We start from the raw sequence: 27,014 nt of genomic DNA, 5'->3' as shown, positions 1-27,014 counted from the left end.
AAAAAAAGAGAGAGAGGAGAGAGCGCAAGCAGGGCCTGGGGGTGTAAGACTCAGGGTTTGCTCAGAAAGCCAGTTCCGCCGCGGCGCAGACGCGCCTGGGAACGCGCGGTTCAGTTCTTTCGATTTTTATTTTTTATTTTTTTTTTGCATTGTTTCCGTTTGCTTTGGTCCCTTTTCCAAAGGGTTTTGTAATTAGGGGACCAGGCTCAAGTTCCCCCAGGGGCAGTGCGAGCCTACCCCCCACCAAGTACACTGGCAGATATGTCCCCCCACCCTGTCCCTGGGTTGCGCAGAGCCCCTGTGCGTGCGCGGGGAGCGCAGGAAGCCACGCGTGAGCATACACGGAGCTCTGCGTGGCTGGTGGCAAGCAGCGCACAGCCACCCACCCACGCCAGCCGCAGACCCGGCCCAGTGCCCCTGGGTCCCAGTTCCCGCGCGCACCGTTCCCGGGGTCGAGGCTGGCGGGTGCCCAGGGTCAGGAAAGGGTGGGGACCCGCGAGGGGCCGGGACGCTAGAACGCGCAGGCTGGGGACAGGCGCGGATCCGTCCACTTTTGTGCCAGGGTAGCCTTCGGACCCGACGACCCTTACTCCTACCCCCACCCCACCCCAAGCTCAGCTCCAAAGTCTAAGAGGCCTGGGGGCTTCCGGAATCCGGTGTGAATCGGGGGCACGGAGTGGGAAACCCGGGCTCCGAAGACGCTCTTCAACGCGGCCTCCGGAGGCTGCAAGGGGAGGGGACAGAGGCAAGTCAAAGACAGGGCTGTTTCCCCCTCAACCCAGACCACCGCGACGCGCCTCGGACGTCTCAGCCAATCCCGGGACCCTCTGGGCCCAAACTCCACCCTCTTGGGTTGCGCCGCACAGCAAAGCTGGGCCCCGCCCCCAGGCAATTGCATCGGGCCCCGCCCCTCTGCGCTCCTAGCCCCGCCCCAGGCAAGAATCCCAACGCCCCGAGCCCCGCCCCTGCGCTCCGAGCCCCGCCCCCGAGCTGCCATCCCCTCGGCGCCCCGCCCCTTACCTGGTGTAGGGGGGCGGAGGGGCGTCGTGCACCCCCGAGGCCTCCAGTGCCTGCTCGTAGGTGGGAAGGCCTGGGGGTGGGGGTGGGAACAGGGGCGTCGGCGGGCCCAGAGAGGTTTGGGTGCTCGCGGGGCTGATGAGCTCGGATCTAGGGACAGAGAAGGGGCACTGGTTAGGGGAGGCCGGGGTCTTCCTGAACGGAGAGGGTAGGGAGAAGAGGAGAGGGGAGATGGACCAGAGAAAAGGAGAGAGGGTCACTTTCAACCGAGGCCCCCTCGTGGGTGCCCCACAGACCCCACAGCGGCAGGAAGGGAGTGGCCAAGCAGACACCACGACGGAGACAGCAGCGGATGCGCGCAGAAAATACCCGCCAGAGAGAAATGGGCAGGGGCGCGCAACACCCCCAGGCAGGCACGGTCCCGACTTTTCAGATCCACTCTTACTATAAACTGCCTAAAAAAGTCCCGACCCACCAGGCCTCAGACACTGACTCACACCTTCTCTGACCCTCCCACGGGCAGAACCACACCTAGACGACACAGGTGCGCCCCGCCACCACGCAAACCTACACCCCCAAACCTACACCCCACAGCCGCCCACGACATACACGCAACAGGCTCGCCAGATACAACATCCGCAGAGACAATCACACGCGGACACAAAGCTCCTGCTTCGTGCCAGGTCCCAAAGATGTGGACAGAGAGCCCATTCAACAAGACTGCAAGGACCCAAGGCACCCCACAGACGCGACAACCCAACATGAGCCATCTCCCGGACTTGCTCTCCCCTGGACTGTCTCCTCAGAGCCCCCATCCTTCACCCACCCCTGGGGGAGCCCCTTCCACAGTTCACCCTGCTCTCCCCCTCACCCCGCCCACCCTGAAGCCCTCTTACTCCTGGGGACAGGCCGGCTGTGGCCGGCGGCCCCGGCGGTAGTGCAGATACCAAAAGGCTCCCAGGCCAGCCAGGACGATGATCAGAATGCCGGAGGTCACCCCCACTGCCAGGCCCGCGACGTCCACCCGTCCTCGCCCTGCGGGGAAAAGCCCCTGCCTCAGTGGCTCCCGCCTCCTCCCACCAACTCCCTGCGGGAGAAGTGCAGCAGGCGAGGAGCCTGGGAGAGCGGGGGCCACTTCCCAGCCCTGTGATGGCAGCTGGCTCACTCCCTCGCTGCTCCAAGCCTCCGAGGCCCAGTCTGTAAAATGGAACAATAATACCCACCCCACAGGCTGGGGAAGTTCAACGAGTTCAATATCGAGGGCCTGTGACAGTTTCCTCTGGGGCCTAGAAAATACAGTAGCTGTATCCCCGTGACAAAGGGGCCTGGACATGGAGGGGGGATTCAAGACTTCGGGAGCCAGGTACAGCCTCCTACACAATCCACGGGCTGTGCAGGCAGCATTCCTACGCCGAAGGCAAGGTGGGGAACTCAGTTAGGCTTCCAGGGGCCCCCCACTTAGGGTTGCCAAGTTTAGCAAATAGTAACATGATGCCAGTTAAATGTGTATTTCAGGTGAAAGAAAAAAAAATTTAGTATAAGTATATCCCACGCAATGCTTGGAATATACTTATGCAAAAAAAAAAAAAGAATTAGTCTTTGTTTAGGTTAGATTCACATTTACCTGGGCATCCTGTATATTTGGGCTGGTACCCCCTACCCATGCGGAAAAGCAGCCCTTTTAACCAACCAGGACACTGAAGGGTAAGGCCTCAACTCTAAAGCGAGGATAGTCTGCAGGAAGGCTTCCGAATTGACCAGAAGGCTAGGGAAAGTTGGCTTTTCAGTGGAAGAATTTGGGAACCCCCCCAAATTAGCACTCAGGTGTTCCTGATGCCCCCATTTGAAGGTCCAGCACCTCCTTAGCAATCCAAGGCCTCAACTCTAAGGAGTGGGGGGCGCATGGGCTTGTGAGGCCTTGCTAGGCCTTGCTGCTGGGAGTCCTTCTTTAACACTGTGTCGGGGGGCTCTCTTCAAACAGTGAACCCCAGATTTTAGCCCCCTTTGCAGGAAGCTGCACAGAGGAGGCAGGGGCTCCAGATTCTGACATGTGTCAGGTGGCTTCCAGGAGCCACTCGCCTGGTGAGGACCGGAGTGGAGGAGTTACCTCCCCTAGCAACCAGGCTCCAATGTGAGGGCGCCATCCCAGAACTGGGGCCTGTTGCTAAGGAGCGTCCACCCCTAGCAACAGGGCCCCAGAGGGGGGGGCGGGGCTCTGGCGCCCAGAGGGGGGTCCTCCAGTGGGCAGGTGGCCTTGGGCCCTGGCTGGCCTGGTTGCTAGGGGAAGGCCTCCTTAGCAACCAGGCCCAGGCTGGGATGGGGCTGTGGGGGAAGGGAAGCCAGCCAGGTAGTGCTGCGGGCCTCCCAGTCGGCCTGGCCAGGCCCCGTTGCTAGGGAGCAGCCCCCTTAGCAACCAGGCTGCAGTCAAGATGGGGCCTCCGAGCTCACAGGAGGGGGTAGGCGGACTGGCCAGGTGAGGATGGCCCGGCCGGTTGCTAGGGGGCAGCCCCCTTAGCAACCAAGCTGTGGAAGGGGCAAGGGCTCTGGCCTCACACTGGAGGCCACCCCTTCTTCCACCCACACTCCCCCTTCCTGAGACGCGGGGTGTCCGCTGGGTGCATCGTAGGTGGGAGGGCTCCTTTCACAATCACCTTCAGGAATCCGGGGAGCACTCGGCGGGATGATTCTTGGGCCTAATGTGAGACGGGGGACGTTGGCTAGGGCTGCCCGGCACCAGAGGGCGCCGCGCCCCACTCACCTCCTCTGCCATTGTAGCTGTAGTTCTCCCAAAAGCGCTCCTTGAAGGGGTGGAGTGGAGGGGAAAGGCAGCTGTCAGTGGGAAGGCCCACACACCCCACGCCGGCCCAGCCCGGTGTCTGAGGCTGAGGGAGGAGGGTGCGGAGGCTGGGACCCCCTAGGGCCTGGCGAAGCCGGGGGCCTGGCCCACGGGGTCCCCAGGCCCTCACCGTCAGGGTGTTGTCCTCGAAGACCTCCCGCGCCTCCTCCCAGGAGCACCTCTCCTCCTGGCACTCGCGCTCCAGGTTCCCGGGCGTCAGCAGCTCCAGGTCCCAGTGATTGGCACGTGGGATCCGCCGGCGGCTCCCCAGGAAGCTCTGGGCCCCTGAGGAGCCCAGGAAGACTTCTGGGCTCAAAGGAAAGGAGGGACAGAGAGATGGAAGGTCTCTGGGACCGGCGACACAAGAGGAGCCTCATTCTAAGGAGAAGGGGAGCTGTGGGGTCCTGGGGGAGGAGGGGCTGGGGGCCTGGACTCCTGGGTCTGAGGGAGGAGGGGGCTGCCCAGGGGTCCTGGGGTCAGGGAGAGGCAGAGGTCAGTGCTTGGCTACCCAGACACTCACCTTGGTCTTGCTCCCCAGTGGGTGAGCTGTCCAGGCAGGTCAATCCCAGGTATAGCAGCAGTAGAGAGGGGTGGCCCCTCATATTTTGTGGACACCTGGAATCAGGTATACAGACGACAAGGACCTCAGCCCCTGCGGAACAAGGCCAGCCCTCGGGGACTGGGCTCAGTGGTCCATGAGTTATAATAACCAGCATCTACGTAGCCAGGCATGATTCTAAGCAATTTCTCCATAGCGACTCCTTTTAATTTCCACAACAGTCCTATTACTATTCCCATTCTAGAGATAAGGAATCTGCAGCACTGAGGTAAAATCACTTGCCCAAGGTCACACAATTTGCAAGTATCAGAGCCAGGAACTAAGGGAAGGCAGTGTGTGCTCAGGAACAGGGCAGAGAGCTGGTCTCTTTCTCCACTGTGTCTGCTGCCCCCCGGGGACAGATTTTCGTGCTCCTAAAAATGCCAATTGGAGACTGGGGTTTCCTTCTCTCTTGGCAGTTTCCGCTTACACCCTCCTCTCTCTGTGTCCACTGCCACATCCACCCACAGAGGTCAAAGATCACAGGAGAGGCCAGAGCAGGGGCCAGTGTTGGCGGATTCAGGCGACGAGGGGGCTGGGGTCCTGGACTCCTGGTCCTGGGGGCCAGAATTTCTAGGTAATAGAGGGACAAAGGGCCTGCACACCAGGGTCCCCAAGCCAGGCTCTGCCTCCAGGGACTTACCTGTCCAGACCCGTAAGTCCTCTTTAATGGAGGATGTCCTCGGCCAGCTTGGGGCAGCTGTGACGGGGGGGGGTGGGGGGTGGGGGGGAGGATAGGGGAAAAGGAGGAGGGAGACCCCACTCCCAGTAACCAGGCCTGGTCCCGGTTTCTGGCAGAGGGGCGGGGCTTGCGATTAGCTACCCTGGGCGGGACTCAGGTAAGGGACAAAGTATTTAAAGGGACCTTTAGTATGAAGGCGGAGCGGGATCGTGGTGGGGGCGTCAGAGCCCCCAAAGAAAGGTCAGTCTCCAATATCTTGGGCACTTAAGGAATGAGATGTGCACCTCCCTTCCTAGGTTCTCTAGATTTCTAGAAACTGGCGGGACCTGGATGCCTTGGTCTCTGGGGATAGCTGGGCGGTGCCGTACTAAATTCCTGTTTCCTAATGGTGATCTCAACGACTTTGACTTCTGAGTTTCTCGATTGCTCAGTCTATCAAATGGGGAGAGGGGAGTTCTCCCTTCTCTACTGCTACTTAAGATGCAGCAAGAAAAGTGGATGACATATTTGGGGAAGTGGTCTTCCCAATCTCCGGAAGAAACGGTTAGTCTGTAAAACTCGAGCTTGGAGATCCAAGCCTGGGACCAAGCAGGAAATTGTCCTTCCAGCAAAATGCCTGATACACAGTAAACGTGCCCCAAATTCTCGAGCGTTTCGTAAACCGGAACCTTCGAGTGTCACTAACGTTTCCGGAGGGAAGAAGAGAAGAAAAGAAGACTTACCAAGCCAGACGAGGCACCTCCGCAACTAGGGGCAGCTCTACTTCCGGGAACCTCTCCGGAACGGAAGTGGGTGGAACGGAGGGGGAAAACAGCGCTCCCTTCCGGTGTAGGGGCACAGACGAGGAAACGACGAAGGAACAAGGAGTCTGTTGTGAGGTGAGTTCTAGGCGGTGGAGGGATATTGTCGCTCGGTTGACCGTCTCCTGGGCTAGAGTCCCAGAGCCCTGTGGCAGACAGGAACAAGATCTCGGATTCCCAAGTTCCTGGCTATCATTAATAGAGAACGCCCCGCCCCCCAAGTTTGAAGTGGAACTACACCTCCCATCATCCCCTGGCGGTAGCGAAAAGGCTATCGTGTAGGTCTTAGGCGCGAGGTATCGTGGGAGTTGTAGTTAAATGGAATGTGGCGATGGACGGGGCTCTGGGGCGGACCGGGGCTTCTGGGGTTCTGAGGGGTAAGAGTTATGAAAGGAGAAATTTCCTGGACCCAGTTTCCCAAACTGACGGGGAGGGCGGGCGACAGAGAAGGCTAGATCGTGCAGTTGCCCACCATCCCTTCTGTTGCACCTTTTGGACAGTTAGAACTCTCGGAGTTATTTGTAGAGTTTAACGTTTTCCTTTGTGGAGGTTTGGGATCAGGCATTGCTGGGTTCATATCCTGATTGTGCTGCTGATAAAATGTCAACTTGGACCCTGCAGGGTCCTCTAAGGACTTTTCTTTATTTTAATGTTTTGTTATGAAAGTGTTCCAATATTTATATAAAAGTGAGAGAATAGTGTAAGAATCCCACTATCTAAACTTATCAGTTATTAGTGTTTTGCTGTATCTGCTGAATCTATTTTTTGGGTTTTCTGTTTGTTTGTTTTTAAGACATTATGACATTTCATCTCCAAATGCCCCAGATTACATGTATAGAGAAATGAGGGACATTTTCTTACATGACCACAATACCATTTTCACCCTTACAAAAGCAACCATAATTCTGGAATAGAATCCGTTACGTCATCCACATTCAAGTCCATATTCAAGGCATTGTCTTGAAAATGTCTTTTTTTACTCCTTTGGTTTGTTTGAATCGGGAGTCAATCAAGGTTCACACTTAGCATTTGTTATGGCTCTTAAATCTCTCTTAATTTAGAATGGTATCCACACCCCTACTCTTTTTTTCTTGGTTTAATTAATGTATTGAAGAAACTGGGTCATTTATTCTCCAGATCATCATACCATCTGCATTTTTTTTTCCGCTTTCACTTGTTCCTCCACTCCAGGGGTCAGCAACCTACAGTTGGCAAATCAAACCCAAATCCTGCTCTCCTCCATATCCAGCTCATACACCATATGATTCACCTATTTTTAAAGTGTACAATTTAGTGTTGTTTTTTTTAGTATAGTCATAGAATTGTGCAACAATGTAATTTTAAAACATTTTCATTACCCCCCAAAGGAAACTCAGTGTCTCTGCGGACTTAACTCCCCATTACCTCCCAACCCCTCCAGTTCTAGACAACCACTAATCTACTTTCTGTCCCTATGGGTTTACCTATTATGGACAGTTCACGTAAATGGAATGTATATGGTCCTTTGTGTCTGGCTTCTTTCACTTAGCGTGATTTCCAGGTTTATCCATGTTGTAGCGTGTATGAGAACTTCATTCCTTTGTATGGCTGAAGGATAGTCCCCTTGCACGGTCGTACCACATTTTGAATTTGTCAGTTGACTGACATTTGGGTTGTTGCCACTTTTTGGCTATTATTTATAATAATGCTGCTTTGAACATTTATGGTCAAGTTTTTGTGTGGACGTATGTTTCCATTTCTCTTAGATATATAACTTGGAGTGGAATTGTTGAGTCAAAAGGTAACTCTTTGTATAACCTTATGAGGAACTGCCTAAAGACTTTTCCAAAGTGGCTGTACCATTTTACTTTCCCTCCAGCCAGGTTCAAGAGTTCCAGCTTCTCCACATCCTTTCCAACACTTGTCACTGCCACTTGGCGTTTTGATTGTGACCATCCTAGTAGGTACGGAGTGGTACTTCATGGTGGTTTTCATTTATGTTTTCCTGGTGGCCCATGATGTCGAGCATCATTTCATGTGCTTGTTGGTCACTTTTATATATATTTTTTGGAGAAATGTTTGTTCAAGTCCTTTGCCCACTTTAAAATTGGATTACTGGGCTTTTTTTTTTTTTTTTTTTTAATGGAGCTGTAGGAATTCTTTATATATTCCAGATACAATTCCTTATCAGATATATCACTTATAATGGCCACAAGTTTTTTTTACAGCATGCATAGTAAGAATGGTTTTTACATTTTCAAATAATTGAAAAAAATTTTTTAAAAAGAATATTTCCTGGCATGTGGCAATTATATGTGATTCTAATTCTAGTGTCCATAAATAAAGCTTTATTGGAACCCAGCCATGGCCACTTATTTACATCTTACCTGTGGTGCTTTTGAGCTACAACCACAGAGCTGAGTAGTTGTAACAGAGACGTGTGGTCTACAAATCTGAAAACATTTCCTCTCTGGTCCTTTAGAGAAAGTCTGCCAATCCCTGCCATATGCCTTGAATTCCTGTCATCAGGAAATTAAATCCAGAGGCTTGATTAGACTTAGGCACAACTCTTTGCCCTAACCAGTGATTTCATTAGGGATTGCAAAGGGGTGGTTTTCCAATTCTGTCTTTCCTCCTACACTTACTATCCGAGCAGTTTGGATTTTACCTTGTGCCTTGCCCAGGAGCGGCTTAACGCTCAATTTGGAAAGATCACTGGGCTGGTCCATCAAGGGACAGACTGAGGAGGAAGAGAACAGTTACTGTCTAGGCCTCGGCTTTCTCGCCGGTAACATAGGAAAAATCTGCCTCAGAAGGTTGTCCCAAGGACCAAATAAGTTCAGATGGGGTAAAGGGCTTCCCACAGGGCCTGGTACGGAGTAAGTGCTTGAGGGACACAATGTCCACGCTGGCTTTTTTTGTTGTTGTTTTGCAGTACCAGGGCCAGGTATTGAACCCGGGGCCTTTTATGTGGGAAGCCAGAGCTCAACCACTGAGCCACATCAGCTCCCCTGAGTTGGTTTTTCCATTTGTTTTGCTTGTTGTTTGTTTTTGTTTTTTATTTTAGGAGGCACGGGGGAGTGAACCCATGGCCTCTCATGTGGGAAGCAGGCACTCAACCTCCTGAGACACACCCTCGCGCTGATGCTTGAGGGCATTTGCGTGGCATGTATGGATGGATTGGTGGTTCAGTCATTGATTAGCACACGTGCCGTAGCTCTGGGGTGACGGTGGTAAAGTGAGCTGCCCACAGCCTCTCCAGCCCTCCCACATGCCAGGCAGTGCTGAGATCTAGCCAGGGTCTGACCTGGGCCCGGCCTCCAGGGGCTCCCAGGCTGGCGCCGGAAATACAGGAGCCCAGCGAGCCATCACAGAGGCAACTCGGGAGCTCCTAACTTGGTGTGGAGACCCAGCTCCCAAGAGGAGGTGACATGGCGATGGAGCGAGGAGGACGGGCGCAGAGTTTCCCAGGGCCAGGCCACAATGGCATACGCTGGCTGGCCTGCCCGAGCCCTGGGCCCCTTGTGCCTATTTGCTCGGGCCTTGGGTCATGATGGGATTCGGTGGAGTAAGTCTGCGTAAAGTGCTTAGAAGTGGGTCCGGTCCCCACAACTTAAATATCAGCCATTGGTAAGAGAACGGGCAGGATATTCGCCTGGCTCGCAGGCAACTCTCTCTTGACTGATCTTTCTTTGCAGCAGATTTCTGGCTGGGATTTTGTAATTAACTCCTTGGGTTTCCTGAACACAGAGGCCTTTCCCTGCCGCCCTCCTCCCCCCGCCCCCCCCCCATGGCTGCGTGACACCATCCTGGGGACAGGCTCTGCAGCATCCTTTAGGTCAAGAGCCAGGGTTCAGGATTCGCACCTGCAGCAAAGGACATTTGGGAGATAATCAGGGAAATCCAAACACCTACCAGACAATAGATGATGTGAAGGAATTGATGCCTTTCCCAGCACGGACTGTGTGGGGCCACGTTCTTCAAAAGTCCTTACGTTGGTGCTGCCCCCTACGTAGCACTGACCCCACGAGCCTTTGGGGTGCTTGAAGGGCAGCTCTTATGACAGAGGAACTGACGTTCTTATTTTGTTTCATTTTAATTCATGTAATTTTTAAAAAAATCTTTGTTATTTTCATTTTTTGTTTAGTCTCTTTTTAGTTTGAAAATTGTTCCAAATTTGAATTTAAGCACTGCTACTTGATGCAGCTACTGAAAATCTCTTAAGTAAGTTTAGGACAAATTGGGTATGTGGCTACTTTTGCAACTGTAAATTTTATGAAACCTAAACACAGAGTGAGCATTTCCGATGAGAGTTTTGCATCCAAATTGAGATGTGCTGTTAAGTATAAAACACATTCAAGATTTTAAGGTCTTTTAGTCTGAAAAAGGGAATGTCCGATAGCTCATAAATATTTTTATATTTTGCTTATGGCAGGGTAACTAAACTATATAACTGAAATTAGTTTCATTTGTATCTTTCTCTCTTATGAATGTGGCTACTAGGAAATCTAAAACTACATATGTAGCTCTTGCCATGTTTTTCCTGGGCAACCTTGTCTTAGAGGTACAGCCTACATTTACAGGGGAAATAAGAGTGTCTGGGGTTTGCTTTAAATAATCAGGCAGTGGGTGGGCAGCCCAGGGAAGGGAGTGGTCCCGGGGTCAAGGCGCAGCTTGACCCAAATCCCGGCCCTGCCACTTGCCAGCTGGGGGGCTTGGGCAGGGTGCCCCAATGAGCCTCACTCTCCTTGCCTGCAGATGGGGCGAAGAGAAACCAGAGCTGACCCCCTGGGTCCCAGGTGCGCCCTCTGGCTGGTGACCGACACTGCCTCCTCTCTGAAACGCTGGCGACGGCAGGTGGCAGCAGTTCCATTTTCTGTTTTGAAACTGGTTTTATTGAGGAAGCAACACTGCGTGGTGGGTAAAAGCTCAGCTTCCCGAGTTTCGAAATCCTGGCTCTGCCACCTGCCTACTTTTCGACCCTTGGCCAGTGACTCTCAAATTTCTGGGGCTCAGAAACTTTTTTGTTTCCCTGGGACTCCTTTACACTTCTAAAAATTACTGAACAATGAAAAAGTTTTGGTAACACGTGGCAGTGGTAACACAACAGTGTACAGGTAGTTAATGCCACTGAAAATGGTTAAGATGGCATCATTCACATGGTGTGTGTTACCACAGTAAAATCACCAAAAAAATCAGAAAAAAGAGCATCGAGGACGCCGACGAGCTTCTGTTCATGTGAGTTATATTGATCGATACACACCGCAGCAGAAAACACAGCAGACCTTTGCAAACTCAAGATACGCAAGCTCAGGTTCAAACAGCCGTCACAGCGATGACAGCCTCGGCTGGCCAGCCGCCTCTGGAAAGCGCCACTGTATACTTGGAGGAATAAGAGGAGAAAGGCGGATGGCGTTTGAGAACTGACCTTTTGCTTGGAAATCCACACTTTGAGAGCCTCTGTGCCAGGCAAACGGCTCGAGGCTGAGGAGCCCGCGAGGACAGTGTCCCTGGTTTGCTGCCTTTGCCACCTGGCCAAGGGAAGGTGCTCCCCCTGCCGCTGCTCCTCCCTCTCCTCGGGGCATCGACACCCCACCAAGGGAGTCTCTGGGGAAGCAGGGGTGCCCAGTGGGTGCCAAATACCACAGGGGGCCAGGGAAGTTGACAGCTAAATAGTGCAGGGAACGTGTCCAAGGAGGGCAGTGCGACCTTGGTGGTTGGCCTTGGGGGGGGCTGTGGGGGTGAGCGAGGGCCCTGGCCGTGAAGCCTGGGGCAGAGGCAGCCGTGGGTCCTTCGGTCAGGGTGTTGCAGCCAGGGGCGGGTCGAGGAGGAGAGGTGGGCAGCAGCCGCGTTTGCATCCGTCAAAACCCATCCTTCTGTGCCTCGGGCCTCAATGTCTCTATAACTAAATACACACACACAAAATACTTCTAAGAGCAAAGATTGGCTTTTGAGGGGACTATGCCAGTAGGGGGAGAGCAAGATCTGTTTCTCAAAGAGAGGTGTGTGTTTCAAGTTTTCAACATGAAAGGCAACCTTTGTTTTTTTAGGCGGTACCCGGGATTGAACCCATGACCTCTCGAGAAGCAGGCGTTTAACCACTGAGCTGCATCCGCTCCCCAGTGAGAGTTGGTTTTCCGTTTGTTTGTTTTTGTTCTTAGGAGGTGCTGGGGATTGAACCCAGGACCTCATACATGGGAAGCAGGTGCTCAACCACTGAGCTACATCTGCTCCCTTTTCTTTTTTGAAGGCCAGCAGGGGGCAAAAATGAAGTTGCTTTTTACGTGTGTGTGGCCCTTGGTTGTTCCATCACCCCCGCCCACCCTCTGGATCCCACCTACAGCCAGAAAGCCAGGCTCCATGCCTGGTCTCATTTACTCTGCCCAGCAGGCCAGCCCCAGGAACCAAGTCCTGCAGGGTTCTCGTTTTTCACCAAGGGAAACTGAGGCTCAGAGAAGGGAAATCACCAGCCCAGAGTCACACGGCAAGCGGGGAGCCAACCCGGGGTTCCCGCCCCGGCCGAGGGCCACACGGCTACCCCTCCCGTGTTGGTCCGTAGAACCCCCTGCCTGCTTCATTTATTTATTCTCTTTTATCCCCATTGCCTGGTTCATCCTCCTCCCTGCCAAGCGCAACCACGTATGTCCTTTGTAGGTATTCTTAAAAACTTACTAAAACAACAGCATACCTATCATCTTGTAGCTGTGGATTTAAGCTACCTGTGTGGCTCTGCAGGCTCGGTTTTTCCCTTCTGTTTCCTCCCAGCGAGGTGTGTTCATGGCCTGCCCGCCCTGCTCTGTTCTCAGCTCCCCTTTGCATCTCACGGCCAAACAGCTCACCTCTCACGCTCCGTTCTCCCAGCGAGGGAATCCCAGTTGCCTTTGCCCGCCTGCAGCCTAAATAGCACTGCAGTGAACATCCTCAGAAATGCTCCCTCGGGTGGGGGGGGGCGTGAGAACACCCGTGGGGTGCCTCTCCCCACGGGCAGAACGGCTTATGCCTGCCCTTGCCAGGCACCACCCGGCCACGTTCCAGGACGGCTGGCCCTGTCCACACTCCCGCTGGACTGGCCTTGTGACCCCAGACCCCACCAAGCCTCGGCCTTCCCCAGCTTTCAACGTGTCACACCCACCCCCACAGGTGTGAGAGCATCTCGCTCTGGTTTATTGTTTTTCTTTTAAGATATATAGATCACATGGCTGTAGTTTTAACTTACAGAGCATTTGGGCATCTTGTCTTACCCATGGTAGCCTTTTGAATGTCTTCCAGTAATTGCCTCTTCACATCCTTTGCACGTTTTTCTATTGGGGTAGGTGTTTTTTTTCTTGTCGATTTGCCAGAGTTCCTTGTATAGTCACTTCTGCACTAACAACGGAAATTTATTCCAGTGCAGTTGATATATTAGGAAACAATTTAAGCATTATGTGAGCTTGGCATTTGCTTACGCAAGTGGGTGAACCCAGGAAACTGCTGGCAGCTGAGCTGAAGAAAGCGCACATACCTCAACCATCTCCCAGCCGCCTCAGTTCCCCTCAGTGTTAGAGCCACACCCATCCACATCTGGCACTAGAACTTTCCACCAGCGTTTGGATAACCCTCCTCCCGCCACTTCACAACTCCCGAGCTGCACGCAGTCCACCACCCACTTCCACAAGCAAGCTCAAGGCCCTTTTCAAGGGAAAGCGTCTTATTCATGGGCATTTTTCAGTATTTCTTAACCATTTATGTGTAAAATTGCCCTCCTGTTTTTTTCATTAGTTCCCATATTTTCTTTCTGTGTCACTGATGAAGTTTTTGAGTGTCGGGCACCGGTCCCATTTCTCCCATAAACGCTGTAGATCCTACTGCGCAGTCTCATATGGCGGTGATTTCTAGAAACGTGCACGTCACATCATAGCAGAAGTGACGGTATGTTCTAGGTGTTAGTCCCTTGTCGATGGCAGGCATCACAGATGTCTTCTCTGCCACGTTTTCCACGGCACTGTGCGGTGGGGGCCTCGGCCCCCTGGCCCAGGCTCGGAGCCCGGCACGTGAATGCTGGTGACGACAGGCTTCCTCTGACATCGCTGGACAAATTCTAAGGAGACTTTAAACGTGCCTCCCCTTTGAGCCAGTGAGTCCATGTTTAGGGATGTATCCTAAACAATACCCTCGCCATGTGCCAAACGACGTTCTGTACAGACTTGTCATTGCAGCTGTCACAGGGACACAGTTAAATCAGAGGTGGAGCGTCCATGCCAGGGACAACTCTGCAGCCAGAAGGCAAGGAGGAAGTGCTTCATGTGCTGCTGGGAGCCCCACCAGTATGTAGTGGGGCTCCCCGCACCCCAATTAAGTTCATTTTTGTAACACATACCAGGAAGCACAGAAACCATAATCACACAGCTCTGAATTTTCAAAGTGAACATGTCATCCACGTGTCCAGCCCCCAGATCCACAAACAGAACAGTCCCACCTCCTGAGGTCCCCTCAGCTCCCTTCTCCCCTCACAAAGGAAACGCTATGCTGGCCTCCAACGCCGGGGTGACACTGGCGAGTTTTTGAACTTGGTATGGATGGCATCGTCCACTGTGTCGTCTTTGTCTGGCTGCTTTCACTGACATGGCGTTTGTCAGAGCCAGCATGCCGCTGTTCTTTCGTGGTGGAGGGCAGCTCCACTGCGTAACTCCACGCTAGTTGATGGCCGTGTGGGTAGTTTCCAGATTAGGGCCGTTACGACTGCCGCAGCCCCAAGTGCTCCAGAACATGTCTTGTGGGGACAGAGGGACACCTTTCTGGTAGATCTAGCCCAGGGAGAGGAATGCAGGGTCACAGGGCTGGTGTCCAGCTTTAGTGGATACCCTCGGTGGGTTTCTAAAGTGGTTACACCAGTCGGCACTCCCAGCAGCAGTGGATGAGGGCTCCAGGAACCCTGCCTCCTCATCATATCGTCTGTCTAATGCCGACCCTTGGGGGAGAGGTGTGCAGAGGTAGCTCCATGAGGTTTTCACCTGCATTCCCCTGACAACTAATAAGGTTGTATTAGTTTCCTGTTGCCGCTGTAACAAATTGCAAAAATTGAGTGGTTTACCACAGCACAGATTTACTCTCCTGTGGTTCTGAGGGTCAGAAGTCAAAGTCAGCGTCACTGGGCCAAAGTTCACGGTGTTGGCAGGGCTGGTTCCTCCTGGGGGCTGCAGGGGAGAATCCGTTCCCAGCTTTTTGCAGCTTCCGTGGCCGTGCGCATTTCTTGGCTGGGGAACCCCGCTGCCATGTGCAGAGCCTGCTCCCGTCATCACACGCCTTCTCCCTCCAGTAGTCCAGGGACCCTGTGCCTCTTCGAGGACCCTGGATGCCACTGGGCCTGCCTGCCTGGTCCAGGATAAGCCCCGTCCCCTGGTCCTCATCTCACCTGCAAGTCCTGTTTGTCCTGGAAGGTCAGGACGTGGACACACTCAGGGGCCACAAGCACCTCGCATTCCTGGCAGCTGTCTGGAGCACCCCATCGGCCAGGGGCTCGTTCCAGTCTCTGGCCTGTCAAACGCGAAGTACACAGCGAGTGGGGGACACACTGTTTGTGGGGAGAGGGGGAGCGGGGAGGCCCCTGTGCGGGGATGACCACCTCCACAAAAAGAGGGAGGAAAGGAAACAGCGGGCTGCTGCCCTGAGCACGAGGATGTGCCTCCCTGGCCTGTGTGTGTGGGGGGGACCCGGTTGGAAAGCGCCTCTCCCTCGCCCTAGGGTCTTTCTGAAAATGGGGAGGAAGGGAGAATATTTCATCGAGTACACTCCTGCTCCCTGGCATGGGACAGCTCAGGAGAATCCGAGGACAGCCACCAGCCCTCTCCCGAGGGGCCCCAGGGTCTTCCCTCCGCCATCTGGACCCAGAGGCGATGTCCCAGGGAGAGAGCCCCCTTCTGATTGGCCCAACTGAGAGCCGGTCCCCGCCCACTGATGCTCTGGCAGGCATTGATTGGGTCAAGCCTGGGCCAAGCACCCTGCAGTGCACCAATCACTGGGCTAGTTCTCTGGGCAGCATCAGGACCTCCCCAGGCAGGGGTGGGTGCAGTGGATTTGGGGGGCTTTTTGGCAGGGGTCCCCTTCCCCACCAGATCTGCCTTGTCACTTTTTATTTTGTTTAAATGACACAACCACCCCAGCTAGTCTGAAGTCATAGCAGCGACTCAAACCCTGGCCTCAGGCTTTCTGACACTGCACACACACCCCAACACCACCTCCCTCCACCAAAAAAAAAAAAGGTTTTAAGATTTTATTGCTTAAGATTGCTTTTTGGTACATAAATGAGTCCAGGCAAGTCTTGATGGAGGACTTGCTGGAGGAGGCATGGTGACCACAGGCCATTGGTTTCTCCCCATCTCCCATCCCTGCCCTCAGCTTCTCCTCTGAGGGGCAGACAAAGCCATAAAGGTCACATTCTGCCTGTGCCTGCCCCCTCCCCCCACCACCACAGCCTTGAACCTGTCCCTTCCTCCCCCAGGATGACACGACATGGCAAGAACTGCACAGCGGGTGCTGTCTACACCTACCACGAGAAGAAGAAAGACACAGGTACTGGCGGGGAGGGGAGACCAAGGGAGCCTGGTGATGCAGGAGGGGCCGAACGTGTCTCCAAGTTGCCAGCCCAGCCTGCACCTTGGTTTTGTTTTCTCTGTCTTCCCACCGCTCCCGCTCCCCCCAGCGCCGACTGTGTGCCCGCGCTGCACGAGGCGCTTTCTGCTCGTTAGCTCACTTCATCCTCCCAACAACCCCTGGAGGGCGACAGCGTTATCACTGTCGCCACGTGATGGAGGGGGAAACCGAGGCCCAGAGAGGTGCCTGCATTTGAGCGGGGCCACCAAGCAAGCGGGGCCAAGCCAGCACTGGCTGTGAGCCCTCTCCCAAGCAGCCGCTCAGTGGCAGGGCCCGTCTGTCTGTCAGCCACTTATCCTTCCTCGTGGAGTTGTGCCGCCCCCCACCCCCCACACACACTCACTGCCTGCTTCTGAGCCCCCAGCCCCCCGCCCCAAGTTCTCTCTGTGCCTCTCTAAGGTGTGGAGGGGGGCACATCTCCTGTCCCTCTGTCCCTCCATCCCACTGCCTGGCTCTGTCCCCAGCGGCCTCAGGCTACGGGACCCAGAACATTCGACTGAGCCGGGATGCCGTGAAGGACTTCGACTGCTGCTGCCTCTCTCTGCAGCCCTGCCACGACCCTGTGGTCACGTGAGCCGGAGACGGGGGCACTGGGGGGAAGCTGGGGAGACCCCGTGGAGGTCTGGCTGCCCTGGACAGGTCCCTTGGCCTCAGAGCCTCGACGTGCTTGTCTGGGACGTGGGTGTGCGTCCAGGCCCCGTTCCCGTGCAGGGCAGAGGGCTCGTGGAAAGTTGCCTGCGCGCGGCTCCGGCTCTCGCTGTGCAGCACGCAGCATCACCTGCTCTGTGGTGGGCAAAGGCTGCCGCAAGGCCACGGGTGTGGGGCGCCTGCTCCAGCGCCTGGGCATTCGCCTCCTGGTGTCTGTTTTAGAGAAAGTGACGAGAGTAGGTTGTCAAGGCACCCTCAGGTTTGGGGGTTTGCTGGCAGGACTCAGAACTCAGCCAGGCTGTTCTGCTCATCCCTGCAGTGTATGACAGTGGAAGGACACAGGTCAAGACGAGCAAAGGAAAAGGTGCAGAGGGCAGAGTCCCAGAGAGACCAGGCGGGAGCTTCCAGGCGTCCTCGCCCTGGGGAGCCGCGCGCACAGCCCGTGTGACAGCACACGGGATACTGCCGACCAGGGAGCTCCCCCGAGCCTGGAGGTCTAGGGCTTTTACTGGGGCTCGGTCACAGAGGCGTGGCTGACATCAGCCTCCAGCTCCTCCAGCTCCCACACAACCCAGGGACCCCACCACCTGTCACACTATACAGACTGGCATGGCCCGAGGTGCAAGGGATACAAAGATGCTCTTATCAGGCAGGATGTCCCAGAGGCTGGCCAGCAAGGGCTGACCCTTCCTTTGGAAAGTGCAGAGTGGGGACAACCCAGGCCCTCTGAGTTAACCCTTCACTGCCCAGGATGTTCCCTACCAAGCATCAGAGCATACCACAACCCTACGATAGCCAAGGAGCGGTAGTCCCAGCCCGAGAGCCGAGCGGGGAATTCCATGCTGCCTGCAGGGTGCTGGCCCGGGCCCAGCACGGGCGCTGACGGGTGGTGTGTGATAACTGACCCCTGGCTGGGCGCCCAGGGCCAGGCCTGTGGCCTCACCCCCACCCCTTTCTGCAGCCCAGACGGCTACCTGTATGAGCGCGAGGCCATCCTCGAGTACATTCTACACCAGAAGAAGGAGATCGCCCGGCAGATGAAGGTGACGGGCAGGGTGCAGGTGGTTTGGGTTCTGAGCCCGCCTCGGGGCTTCCGTCTGTGCCGTTCCCTCTGCCTGGGGCATCGTTCCCCTCCTGCTTTCCCTGTTAAATCCTCTCTGCAGGTTTCACCGCACGCATTGCCTCCTCTGGGCCGTGCTAGTCCCAGGCCCCTGGGGACTGCCCTGTGGCCCCCAGCCCCTTTTTCTCTCCCTGCTAGTCCCTCTCCCACTGCCATAGCCCTCAGTAAATTCTCACCCAAGGAACTGGCCTCACCTCATCTCTCTGGGCCTCGGTTTCACCATCTGTAAAAGGGGCCAGAAGGAGCCAAATGAGGGGCGCTGCCAGGCCCACAGAAGCTCCCGTGCTCTCGCAGCGTTCCTGGGGGAGCTGGGCCCCGCTTTCCATGGGTGAACTTGTTTTGCAGTTAGGCGGGGCCGCGTTTGTCACCTGGTTCCGGCTGAGGAGAGGTTGGGGCGCTCACAAAGCTAGCCAGGGGCAGAGGGGGGTGCTCTGCGGCAGCCTGGCCCCTGCCAAGCCACTGAGCCATTTGCTGCCCAGGAATACAGAAGCCGCCGCGCCCAGAGCGGGTGAGGCTGGACGTGGCCGCTGCGAGACCCGGAAGTGCTATTCCCCAGGGTGAAGGGTCAAGCCCAGACAGCGCCTCTGCCCAAGCAGCCATGCCTGGGCCTCAGTTTACCCACTTGGCCGGCTCTTCGGGGTGGCCCCAGCCCCCACCCTGCCCCCTTGGCTCCCTCCCCGCCGCCGCAGGCCTACGAGAAGCAGCGCGGCGCCCGGCGGGAGGAGCAGAGGGAGCTGCAGCGGGCGGCGGCGCAGGACCAGGTGCGCGGCTTCCTGGAGAAGGAGGCGGCCATCGTGAGCCGGCCCCTCAACCCCTTCACGCCCAGGCGCCCCTCCCAGGGCGGCCCAGGTGAGCCTGGCGGGGCGGCGGGCGGGGGCGGCCCAGGTGAGCCTGGCGGGGCGGCGGGCGGGGGCGGCCCAGGTGAGCCTGGCGGGGCGGCGGGCGGGGGCGGCCCAGGTGAGCCTGGCGGGGCGGCGGGCGGGGGGCGGCCCAGGTGAGCCTGGCGGGGCGGCGGGCGGGGGCGGCCCAGGTGAGCCTGGCGGGGCGGCGGGCGGGGGCGGCCCAGGTGAGCCTGGCGGGGCGGCGGGCGGGGGCGGCGGGCGGGCGGGGGCGCCCCGGCCGGCGCTGATGCCCCTGCCCCGCAGATGAGGCCCGGCCCGGGCCCAGCGCGGGCCCCGCCAGCAAGGACAAGGACAAGGCGCTTCCCAGCTTCTGGATCCCGTCGCTGACGCCCGAGGCCAAGGCCACCAAGCTGGAGAAGCCGGTGAGCCCCCGCGGCCGGCCGCGAGGCTGGGGGTGCCCCGAAGCCCAGGGCCCCCTTCCGGCCCCTCGGGCGCCCGCCCCGCGCTGAGCCCCCCGCCTGCCCGCAGTCGCGCACCGTGACCTGCCCCATGTCGGGGAAGCCGCTGCGCATGTCGGACCTGACGCCCGTGCGCTTCACGCCCCTCGACGGCTCCGTGGACCGCGTGGGGCTCATCACGCGCGCCGAGCGCTACGTGTGCGCCGTGACCCGCGACAGCCTGAGCAACGCCACGCCCTGCGCCGTGCTGCGGCCCTCGTGAGTCGGCGGGCGGGGCGCGGGGCCTGGCGCGGGGGGCGCGGGAGACCCGGGGTGCGCGGGAGACGCGGGGTGCGCGGGGCCTGGCGCGGGGGGGGCGGCGCGGGGGACCCGGGGTGCGCGGGGCCTGTGGGGGGCGCGGGGGCGCAGGGCCTGGGGGCGGGGCGCGGGGCCTGGCGCGGGGGGCGCGGGAGACCCGGGGTGCGCGGGAGACGCGGGGTGCGCGGGGCCTGGCGCGGGGGACCCAGGGTGCGCGGGGCCTGTGGGGGGCGCGGGGGCGCAGGGCCTGGGGGCGGGGCGCGGGGCCTGGCGCGGGGGGGGGGCGGCGCGGGGGACCCGGGGTGCGCGGGGCCTGGGGGGGACGCGGGGGCGCAGGGCCTGGGGGCGGGGCGCGGGGCCTGGCGCGGGGGGGGGCGGCGCAGGGGACCCGGGGTGCGCGGGGCCTGGGGGTGGGCGCGGGGGCGCAGGGCTTGGGGGCGGGGCGCGGGAGACCCGGGGTCTCCCCGGGGTGTGCGGGGCCTGGCGCGGGGGGGGCGGCGCGGGGGACCCGGGGTGCGCGGGGCCTGGGGGGGGACGCGGGGGCGCAGGGCCTGGGGGCGGGGTGCGGGGCCTGGCGCGGGGGGGGGCGGCGCAGGAGACCCGGGGTGCGCGGGGCCTGGGGGGGGGCGCGGGGCGCGGGGCCTGGCGCGGGGGGGGGGGGCGGCGCGGGGGACCCGGGGTGCGCGGAGCCTGGGGGCGGCGCGGGGGACCCGGGGTGCGCGGGGCCTGGGGGGGGGGGCGCGGGGCGCAGGGCCTGGGGGTGGGCGTGGGGTCGGGGGGCGCCTCGGGCCAGGGCTCTGACCCGGGTGCTGCTCACCCCAGTGGGGCCGTGGTCACCCTCGAGTGCGTGGAGAAGCTGATTCGGAAGGACATGGTGGACCCCGTCAACGGGGAGAAGCTCCTGGACCGCGACATCATCGTGCTACAGCGGGTGAGCGCCCCCCACGGCCGGGGCCACGCCCCACAGGCTGAGGCCACGCCCCACAGGCTGAGGTCACGCCCCCACGACTGGGGCCACGCCCCAAGGCTGAGGCCACGCCCCACGGCCGGGGCCACGCCCCCACGGGCTGAGGCCACTCCCCTCCTGGCGCCCCGCCCCTTTCGCCCTGGGGCCACGCCCCTGTGCCCCGCGGCCAGTTCGGGCCCCTGCCAGCCCCGCGCCCCGCGTAGGACCCCCTGAGCGTCACGCGGAGCCGGCCCTCCTCACCTGGGCCCTCTCCCCGTCTCCCCCAGGGCGGCACGGGCTTCGCGGGCTCCGGCGTGAAGCTGCAGGCGGAGAAGTCGAGGCCGGTGATGCAGGCCTGAGGCGGGGCCGGCGGGGGAGCCAATAAACGCGGGACGCGGCCCCGGGCGCCTTCTTTGTCGCCGTCCCTTTGGGGGGCCCGGGCAAGTTGGAGTTTGAGAGCGTGAACAAAACGGGGGGTCATGCCCCGCGTGGGACACAAATCCACAGCAGAAAAATCCACAGCACCGTGGCGCCTCCTCGAGGGCTGAAGCAGCCCCTCCCCGCTCCCCGCCTTCGGCAGGTTCCCCCGGAGGCAAATTAGGTTTGGAAGGTGTCATCTTCCAGGGTAAAGTAGAATAAAGACTCAAGGGAAATGAAGGGAGGGGAGGAACAGGCAGCGGGCCTGCAAAGCGGGGGTAGGACATCGCCCCCACTCCCCGCCCCGAGGTATTTGCCTGCTGGAGGAGGAGAGGAAACCAAAACCTCAAAGTTCTGTGCAAAGGCCCAGGGGCAGGAAGGAGCAGGGCTGAGTGGCTTCAAGGCCTCCAGGAGCTTTGCTTGTTTTAAGTAACCGTCTGGTTGCGCGAGCGGCCCGCCGGCAGTGTGAAAGCCAGGACCCGCCGTCAAGCAGGGGTGTTTCCGTTTCTGTTTTTCAAGCGAAGCCCGGATATTCCTGCCCGTGGGTAGGCTGAGGGCCGGGTCCTGTCCTTGCGGCTCTCTGTGCAAGGGAATGAGTTACTTCAATCTCAGTGGTCTCTCCGTGCACGTACTGTCCTGTTCAGTGGCCATTCCCTACGATTCCGATTCGATAAACGATTCTTCCAATGCCCAGGTGTGATCCAGGGTTCCCAGCCGGCCGGACAGTGGCTTTGACCACTGGTTTGGCCAAGCCCGAGTCCAGGGCAGGACCAGGCTGCAGGGAAAGGGTTTAGGCAGGAGGGCAAGCGGCATCATCCTTACACCCCCAGGTGTCCCCCAAATCCAGCATTTGCTGCCCCAGAGTCTTCTAGCATTTTCCTGAGTCCCCCAGACCCCTCATACCCGATGCCTGTGCCTCCAGCCCCCTGGAGACCTACACGGGCCCCCAGGGCAGGGGGAGCAGGCGGCTGGGAAGTGCAACTCGAGGCAGTGGCCGAAGCCAAGTGCAGGCAGAGGTCTGCCTGTCTCTGGGACCCCCAGACCCTGCCCTGCCCTTTGTACCCACCCCCAGCTAGCCCATCACTGTCACCCCACGGACCTTTCCACCCCAGCCTCTGTTTATACTTGGAGCACCTCAAGGCACCCTGTACCCTAGACACCTGCAACCCTCTTCCTATGAATTTTAGGCCACCCCTGGGTCCTTCCAGTTTTTCCCAAAGTCCTAAGAATTCCAATCTTGTTCATCTTTGGCACCCCTACCTACCCCAAGTGAACACATCAAGGATTTCCAGGTTTACAACTTTGTTTCCGCAAGGAGTCTACACTCCTACTCTTCTGCTCCCAGGCCCTTTGAAACAGCCTTTGCAGGCGGGGTCCAGGGGATAGTGGGCGCGGAGTTCCTCCCTGAAGATGGAGCAGGAGGTAGAGGGCTGGCTGGCTGCCATTTAAGGGTCCACAGGCAACCAGGAGAGGAAGCAAAAGTCGTACCAAGGCTCCAGACCGGAAGTGAGCTCAAGTGCCTGTCTGCCGAGCAGAGGTCCTCAGACACTGGTTCAAAGTTTAGAATCCAAGAAATGGGTGGGGTAGACTTTATCTTGCTCGGTGGCGAGGGCCTGTATCGAGGGCCTGTATCGTGCGGCCCCATGCACCTTAAAAAAATGGGATTACTTGTTAAAGTTTAAAAATGGGGAGATTTCCACAAAGGCAGAACTATAAAGGAGGGGAAAAGATGTTTGCCAGGGTTGGGGGAAGGCCCTCACTGCAAAGCAAGAATGAATGTGGGAGAGGGAGTGCTGGAACTTCGCCATTTCAGTCAGGGTAGTCACAGCTATGCATTTGTCAGATCCCATCAGACTGTTCAACAACAAGCGGATTTGCCCTCAGTCAATTATAAATAAAACTTGAGGCAAGTGGATTTAGCCCAACGGATAGGGGTCCGCCTTCCACATGGGAGGTCCAAGGTTCAAACCCCGGGCCTCCTGACCCGTGTGATGCGCTGGCCCACTCGCAGTGCTGATGCACGCAAGGAGTGCTCTGCCACGCAGGGGTGTCCCCAGTGAAGGGGAGCCCTATGTGCAAGGAGCGCACCCTGTAAGGAGAGCCGCCCAGCACAGAACAAGTGCAGCCTGCCCAGGGTAGCCCCACACACGGAGAGCTGGCACAGCAAAGAGACAGATTCCCAGTGCTGCTGACAAGACTGCAAACAGACACAGAAGAACACAGCGAATGGACACAGAGCAGACAACTAGGCAGGGAGAGAACTAAATCTTCAAAAAAATAAAATTTGAGTGGAGCAGGTGTAGCTCAGTGGTTGAACACCTGCTTCCCGTGTACAAAGTCCTGGGTTCAATCTCTGGTACCTAAAAAAAAAGGAAATGCAAAAAAAAAAAAAAAAAGGAAAGAGGAAGTTTCTGGTGAAAAAGCGTATTTCCATTTCCCTTTAAAAATCACCTTCACAAAAGGACAGATACTGTCTGGTTCCACTTATGTGAACTACCTAGAATAAGCAAATTCAGGAAGATAGGATTCCGATTAGATTAGTGATTCCGAGGAACGGGTGTGGGGGAATGGAGAATCATTGCTTAATGGGAACAGAGTTTCTGGAATTGTGAAAACTTTGGTATGGGTAGTGTGGATGGTTGCACAATATTGTGTGATTAATACCACTGAATTGTGCATCTAAAAATGGTTAAAATGGCAAATTTCATGTTACATCTATGTTACCACAGTAGAAAAGGTTTTTGTTAAAAGCTAACCATTCCATTACTAATTATATAACCAAGGAAACTTGTACACAGGTGATTGTAGTAGTGCTAGTCATAATAGCCAGAAAGTGGAAGCAACCCAAATGTCCACCAACTGATAAATGTATCTAATGTGGTACATCCACAGAAGGGAATATTATTTAGCCATAAAAAAGAATGAAGTTGGGGAGCAGATGTAGCCTCAGTGGCAGAACGCCTGCTTCCCGTGTACGAGGTTCTGGGCTCGACCCCCGGGACCTCCTTAAAAAATGTTCTGATGCATACTGCAACATGGATCAACCTTGAACACAAGACAAGAGAAAGAAGCCCTACACAGAAGGACAAATATTGCAGGATGCCATTGTAGAGACAGGGTTAGCGGCATCACAGACTGGGAAGAAGGGAGAATTGAGCCTCACTCTTAGTGTAGGTATGGGGTTTCTCTTTGGGATGATGGCAAGTTTGGGAGTTAGATAGAGGCGATGGTTGCACAACCTTGTGAATAAAAGCACCAAATGGTATACTTTAAAGTGGCAGACGTTATGGTATGCGAATTATGGCTCAATTTTTTTTTTAATTGGAAACTCTGACTTCATCAGAGGTCCCCACTTGGCTGCTTCCCTTGCATCTTGCAAGCATGTGGATTTGATCTGCTGATCTGGAGGTTGGGAATGTCACCAACGGAAGCGCTAAAAGCAGAAACAGTTCAAATGTTTCTTCTGATACGTGTCAGTAAGGATGTGGAGAAAGAAACTGGAGCTTTTCTACCATGGTGATGAGAACATAAACTGGGGAGATGAAGCTAAAGCTATGCAAACTCGTGACCTGTACGTATATACTCACCAGAACTGCAAACGTGTTCACCAGAAGGCACGAGCTAGAATGTTCATGACAGCTTTATTCATAGTAGCTCTGAGCTGGAAATGATCCAAAAGTTTATCAAAAGTAGAACGGTGGGGTGGGGGAAGGGGAGAGAAATAAATAAATCTTAAAAAAAAAAAAAAAAAAGGTAGAATGAATGATCTGTGGGCTATTCACAGTAGAGAAGTATACAGCAATGAAAAAGAAGACACTATCAGGAAGCTGATGTGGCTCAAGCAGTTGGGCTCCTGCCCACCGTACGGGAGGTCCCGGGTTCAGCTCCCAGTGCCTCCTGAAGAAGACGAGCAGGGAAGCAAATGTGACTCTAGTGATAAGGCCTCTGCCTACCATATGGGAGGACCTAGGTTTGATTCCAGGGGCCTCCTGGTGAAAAAGAAGAAAAGAAAGCATGCCTGCATGGTGAGCCAGTGCCCACGTGGCGAGCTGAGTGCCCACGTGGCACGTCAAGTGCCTGCATGAGTGCCCGCATGGTGAGGCAAGTGCCCGTGCGCGTGTCCACATGGTGAGCCAGTACCCATGGGTGAGCCAGTGTCCACATGGTAAGCCAAGTGACTGCACAGTGAGCCAGTGACCACGCAAGTGAGTCACACAGCAAGATCATGATGATGCCACAAGTGAGAGCTGAAGGGGAGAGTCAAGGTGAAGTACAGCAGAGACCAGAACTGAGGTGGCACAATTGACAGGGAACCTCTCTCCACATCAGAGGTCCCCAGGATCAAATACTGGTGAATCCTAGAGAAGAAAGACGAGAAGAGAAGACAAAAAGAAAAATAGATACAGAAGATCACACAGTGAATGGACACAGCAAAAACAGCAGGGCGGGGTAGGGGGAGGAGAAGAAAAAAAAATCTGATTCAAGATCACTGAAAATGTTTCATAAAATGTATGAAAAAAAAAAAGAAGCAAGACTGAGCTGACACAAGGGGCTGGTTGACACAACAAAGAGAGACAACAAGTGGGAGCGGAGATGGCTCAAACCTTTGGTGCCTCCTCACATGGAGGTCCCAGATTTGGTTCCTGGTGCCTCCTAAAAAAAAAAAAAGACGAGCACACAAGGAACAGACACAGAGAGCAGACAGTGAATGCAAACAATGGGTAGGGTTGAAATAAAAAGTAAATCTTAGAAGACTCATGAAGCGAAACACAGTGAGTGCTTATCATATGATGCCACCTATATAATTAAATGAACAGGTGAAACTGCTGTTAGAAGTCAGGATAGTGGTTGTCCTTGGGGGGTGATGTCAGCAAGGGGCAGGAGGAGGCCTCCTGGGGCCGATCACGTTTCTTGATCTGAGTTCTGGTTACAAGGGGGGTGCACAGTTGGGGAAAATTCATGTTTTTTTTTTTTAAAGATTTATTTTTATTTATCCCCCTCCCCCCCCCATTGTCTGCTCGCTCTGTCCATTTGCTGTGTGCTCTGCGCGGCAGCACTGCGCGTGGGCCAGCTCACCACGTGGCTCAGGAGGCCCTGGGTACCAAACCCTGGACCTACTATGTGGTAGACAGACTGCTCTATCAGTCGAGCCACATCCGTTTCCCAAACTTATCTAACTGAACACTTAAAAGTTGTGCGCTTTTCGGTATATATGTTAAACTTTCACTTCCCTAAACATTTTACTTAACTATAGGATAGTTTCCTGAGAAATTCAGCAATGTCTACCAGACTCACAGGTGCATGATCGCTTTGACCCAATAAATTCCACAGCTAGGAATTGATCTGCAGTTAAACTTAGATGAAAACGTACAAATATCCTATCCCCTTTCCTTTTTTTTTTTTTTTTGGCAGAATTGTAAGAGGAAAGCGTAGGAAAAGAAAACATAATGCTGGTCATTGGAGAACTGTCTAGTGGAGTATTCCTCAACAGTTAAAAAAAGTGGAAGGCAAATAAAGATGCTCTTTGTGGCCTGACAGGAAGAGTCTTCAAAATGCTTTGTTCCTCACCTCAATAAAAAAACACAAAGAGAGAAACAAAAATTTAAAAATGAGTAGCAATTTTTATTGTAATCATTTAAAAACTGAGGGACTCTGACTCCAAAAAAAGAAAAGCATTGTTGTAAAAGTGAAAGCATCGCTAGTCATCTGCTCTCATTGCTATAAAAAAGAAGAAAATTTGTACCT

General features: G+C 56.0%; 2 protein-coding genes, 1 long non-coding RNA gene and 1 other non-coding gene across 6 annotated transcripts; 1 reads left to right on the top strand and 3 right to left on the bottom strand.

Moving 5' to 3' along the window:
* Positions 1-109: 109 nt before the first annotated feature.
* Positions 110-5,958, bottom strand: PRRG2 (proline rich and Gla domain 2). Of its 2 annotated transcripts, none has more exons than XM_058280613.2 (7): positions 5,856-5,958; positions 4,374-4,468; positions 3,984-4,159; positions 3,776-3,815; positions 1,914-2,052; positions 1,021-1,167; positions 110-724 (listed from the first exon to the last, which is right to left on the bottom strand). In XM_058280613.2, the coding sequence occupies exons 2-7, from the start codon at positions 4,453-4,455 to the stop codon at positions 706-708; spliced, it is 603 nt and encodes a 200-aa protein (XP_058136596.1). In that variant the 5' UTR covers positions 4,456-4,468; positions 5,856-5,958; the 3' UTR covers positions 110-705. The 2 variants fall into 2 exon arrangements, with proteins under 2 accessions (XP_058136596.1, XP_058136595.1); XM_058280612.2 differs by lacking the exon at positions 5,856-5,958 and adding an exon at positions 5,095-5,252.
* On the top strand, positions 5,878-25,021 carry NOSIP (nitric oxide synthase interacting protein). 2 transcript variants are annotated; one of them, XM_058280610.2, is made up of 9 exons: positions 5,878-6,011; positions 16,390-16,460; positions 17,006-17,111; positions 18,151-18,232; positions 18,999-19,158; positions 19,455-19,573; positions 19,680-19,867; positions 20,729-20,837; positions 21,140-25,021. In XM_058280610.2, the coding sequence occupies exons 2-9, from the start codon at positions 16,391-16,393 to the stop codon at positions 21,209-21,211; spliced, it is 906 nt and encodes a 301-aa protein (XP_058136593.1). In that variant the 5' UTR covers positions 5,878-6,011; position 16,390; the 3' UTR covers positions 21,212-25,021. The 2 variants fall into 2 exon arrangements, with proteins under 2 accessions (XP_058136593.1, XP_058136594.1); XM_058280611.2 differs by lacking the exon at positions 5,878-6,011 and adding an exon at positions 7,797-7,876.
* TRNAG-CCC (transfer RNA glycine (anticodon CCC)) lies at positions 12,072-12,146 on the bottom strand. Its single transcript has one exon. It is a non-coding gene; the product is annotated as a tRNA-Gly (tRNA).
* Positions 16,147-19,003, bottom strand: LOC139436889 (uncharacterized). Its single transcript, XR_011646395.1, has 2 exons — positions 18,504-19,003; positions 16,147-17,402 (listed from the first exon to the last, which is right to left on the bottom strand). It is a non-coding gene; the product is annotated as an uncharacterized lncRNA (long non-coding RNA).
* Positions 25,022-27,014: the final 1,993 nt, after the last annotated feature.

The sequence above is a fragment of the Dasypus novemcinctus genome, chromosome 18 (genome assembly GCF_030445035.2).
Source record: "Dasypus novemcinctus isolate mDasNov1 chromosome 18, mDasNov1.1.hap2, whole genome shotgun sequence".
NCBI classification, from domain to species: Eukaryota; Metazoa; Chordata; class Mammalia; order Cingulata; family Dasypodidae; genus Dasypus; species Dasypus novemcinctus.
Note: the sequence above shows the minus strand (reverse complement) of the source record. Positions and strands in the feature narration are given on the sequence as shown.

Coding starts and splice junctions, on each gene's coding strand:
- PRRG2 (XM_058280613.2), bottom strand. CDS start 4,455: ATGAGGGGCCACCCCTCTCTACTGCTGCTATACCTGGGATTGACCTGC. Junction 2,053..3,775: donor CAGCTACAATGGCAGAGGAG/GTGAGTGGGGCG, acceptor TTTTCCCCGCAG/GGCGAGGACGGGTGGACGTC. Junction 1,168..1,913: donor CAGCCGGCCTGTCCCCAGGA/GTAAGAGGGCTT, acceptor CTCTGTCCCTAG/ATCCGAGCTCATCAGCCCCG.
- NOSIP (XM_058280610.2), top strand. CDS start 16,391: ATGACACGACATGGCAAGAACTGCACAGCGGGTGCTGTCTACACCTAC. Junction 19,159..19,454: donor CCCCTCCCAGGGCGGCCCAG/GTGAGCCTGGCG, acceptor CCTGCCCCGCAG/ATGAGGCCCGGCCCGGGCCC. Junction 20,838..21,139: donor ACATCATCGTGCTACAGCGG/GTGAGCGCCCCC, acceptor CGTCTCCCCCAG/GGCGGCACGGGCTTCGCGGG.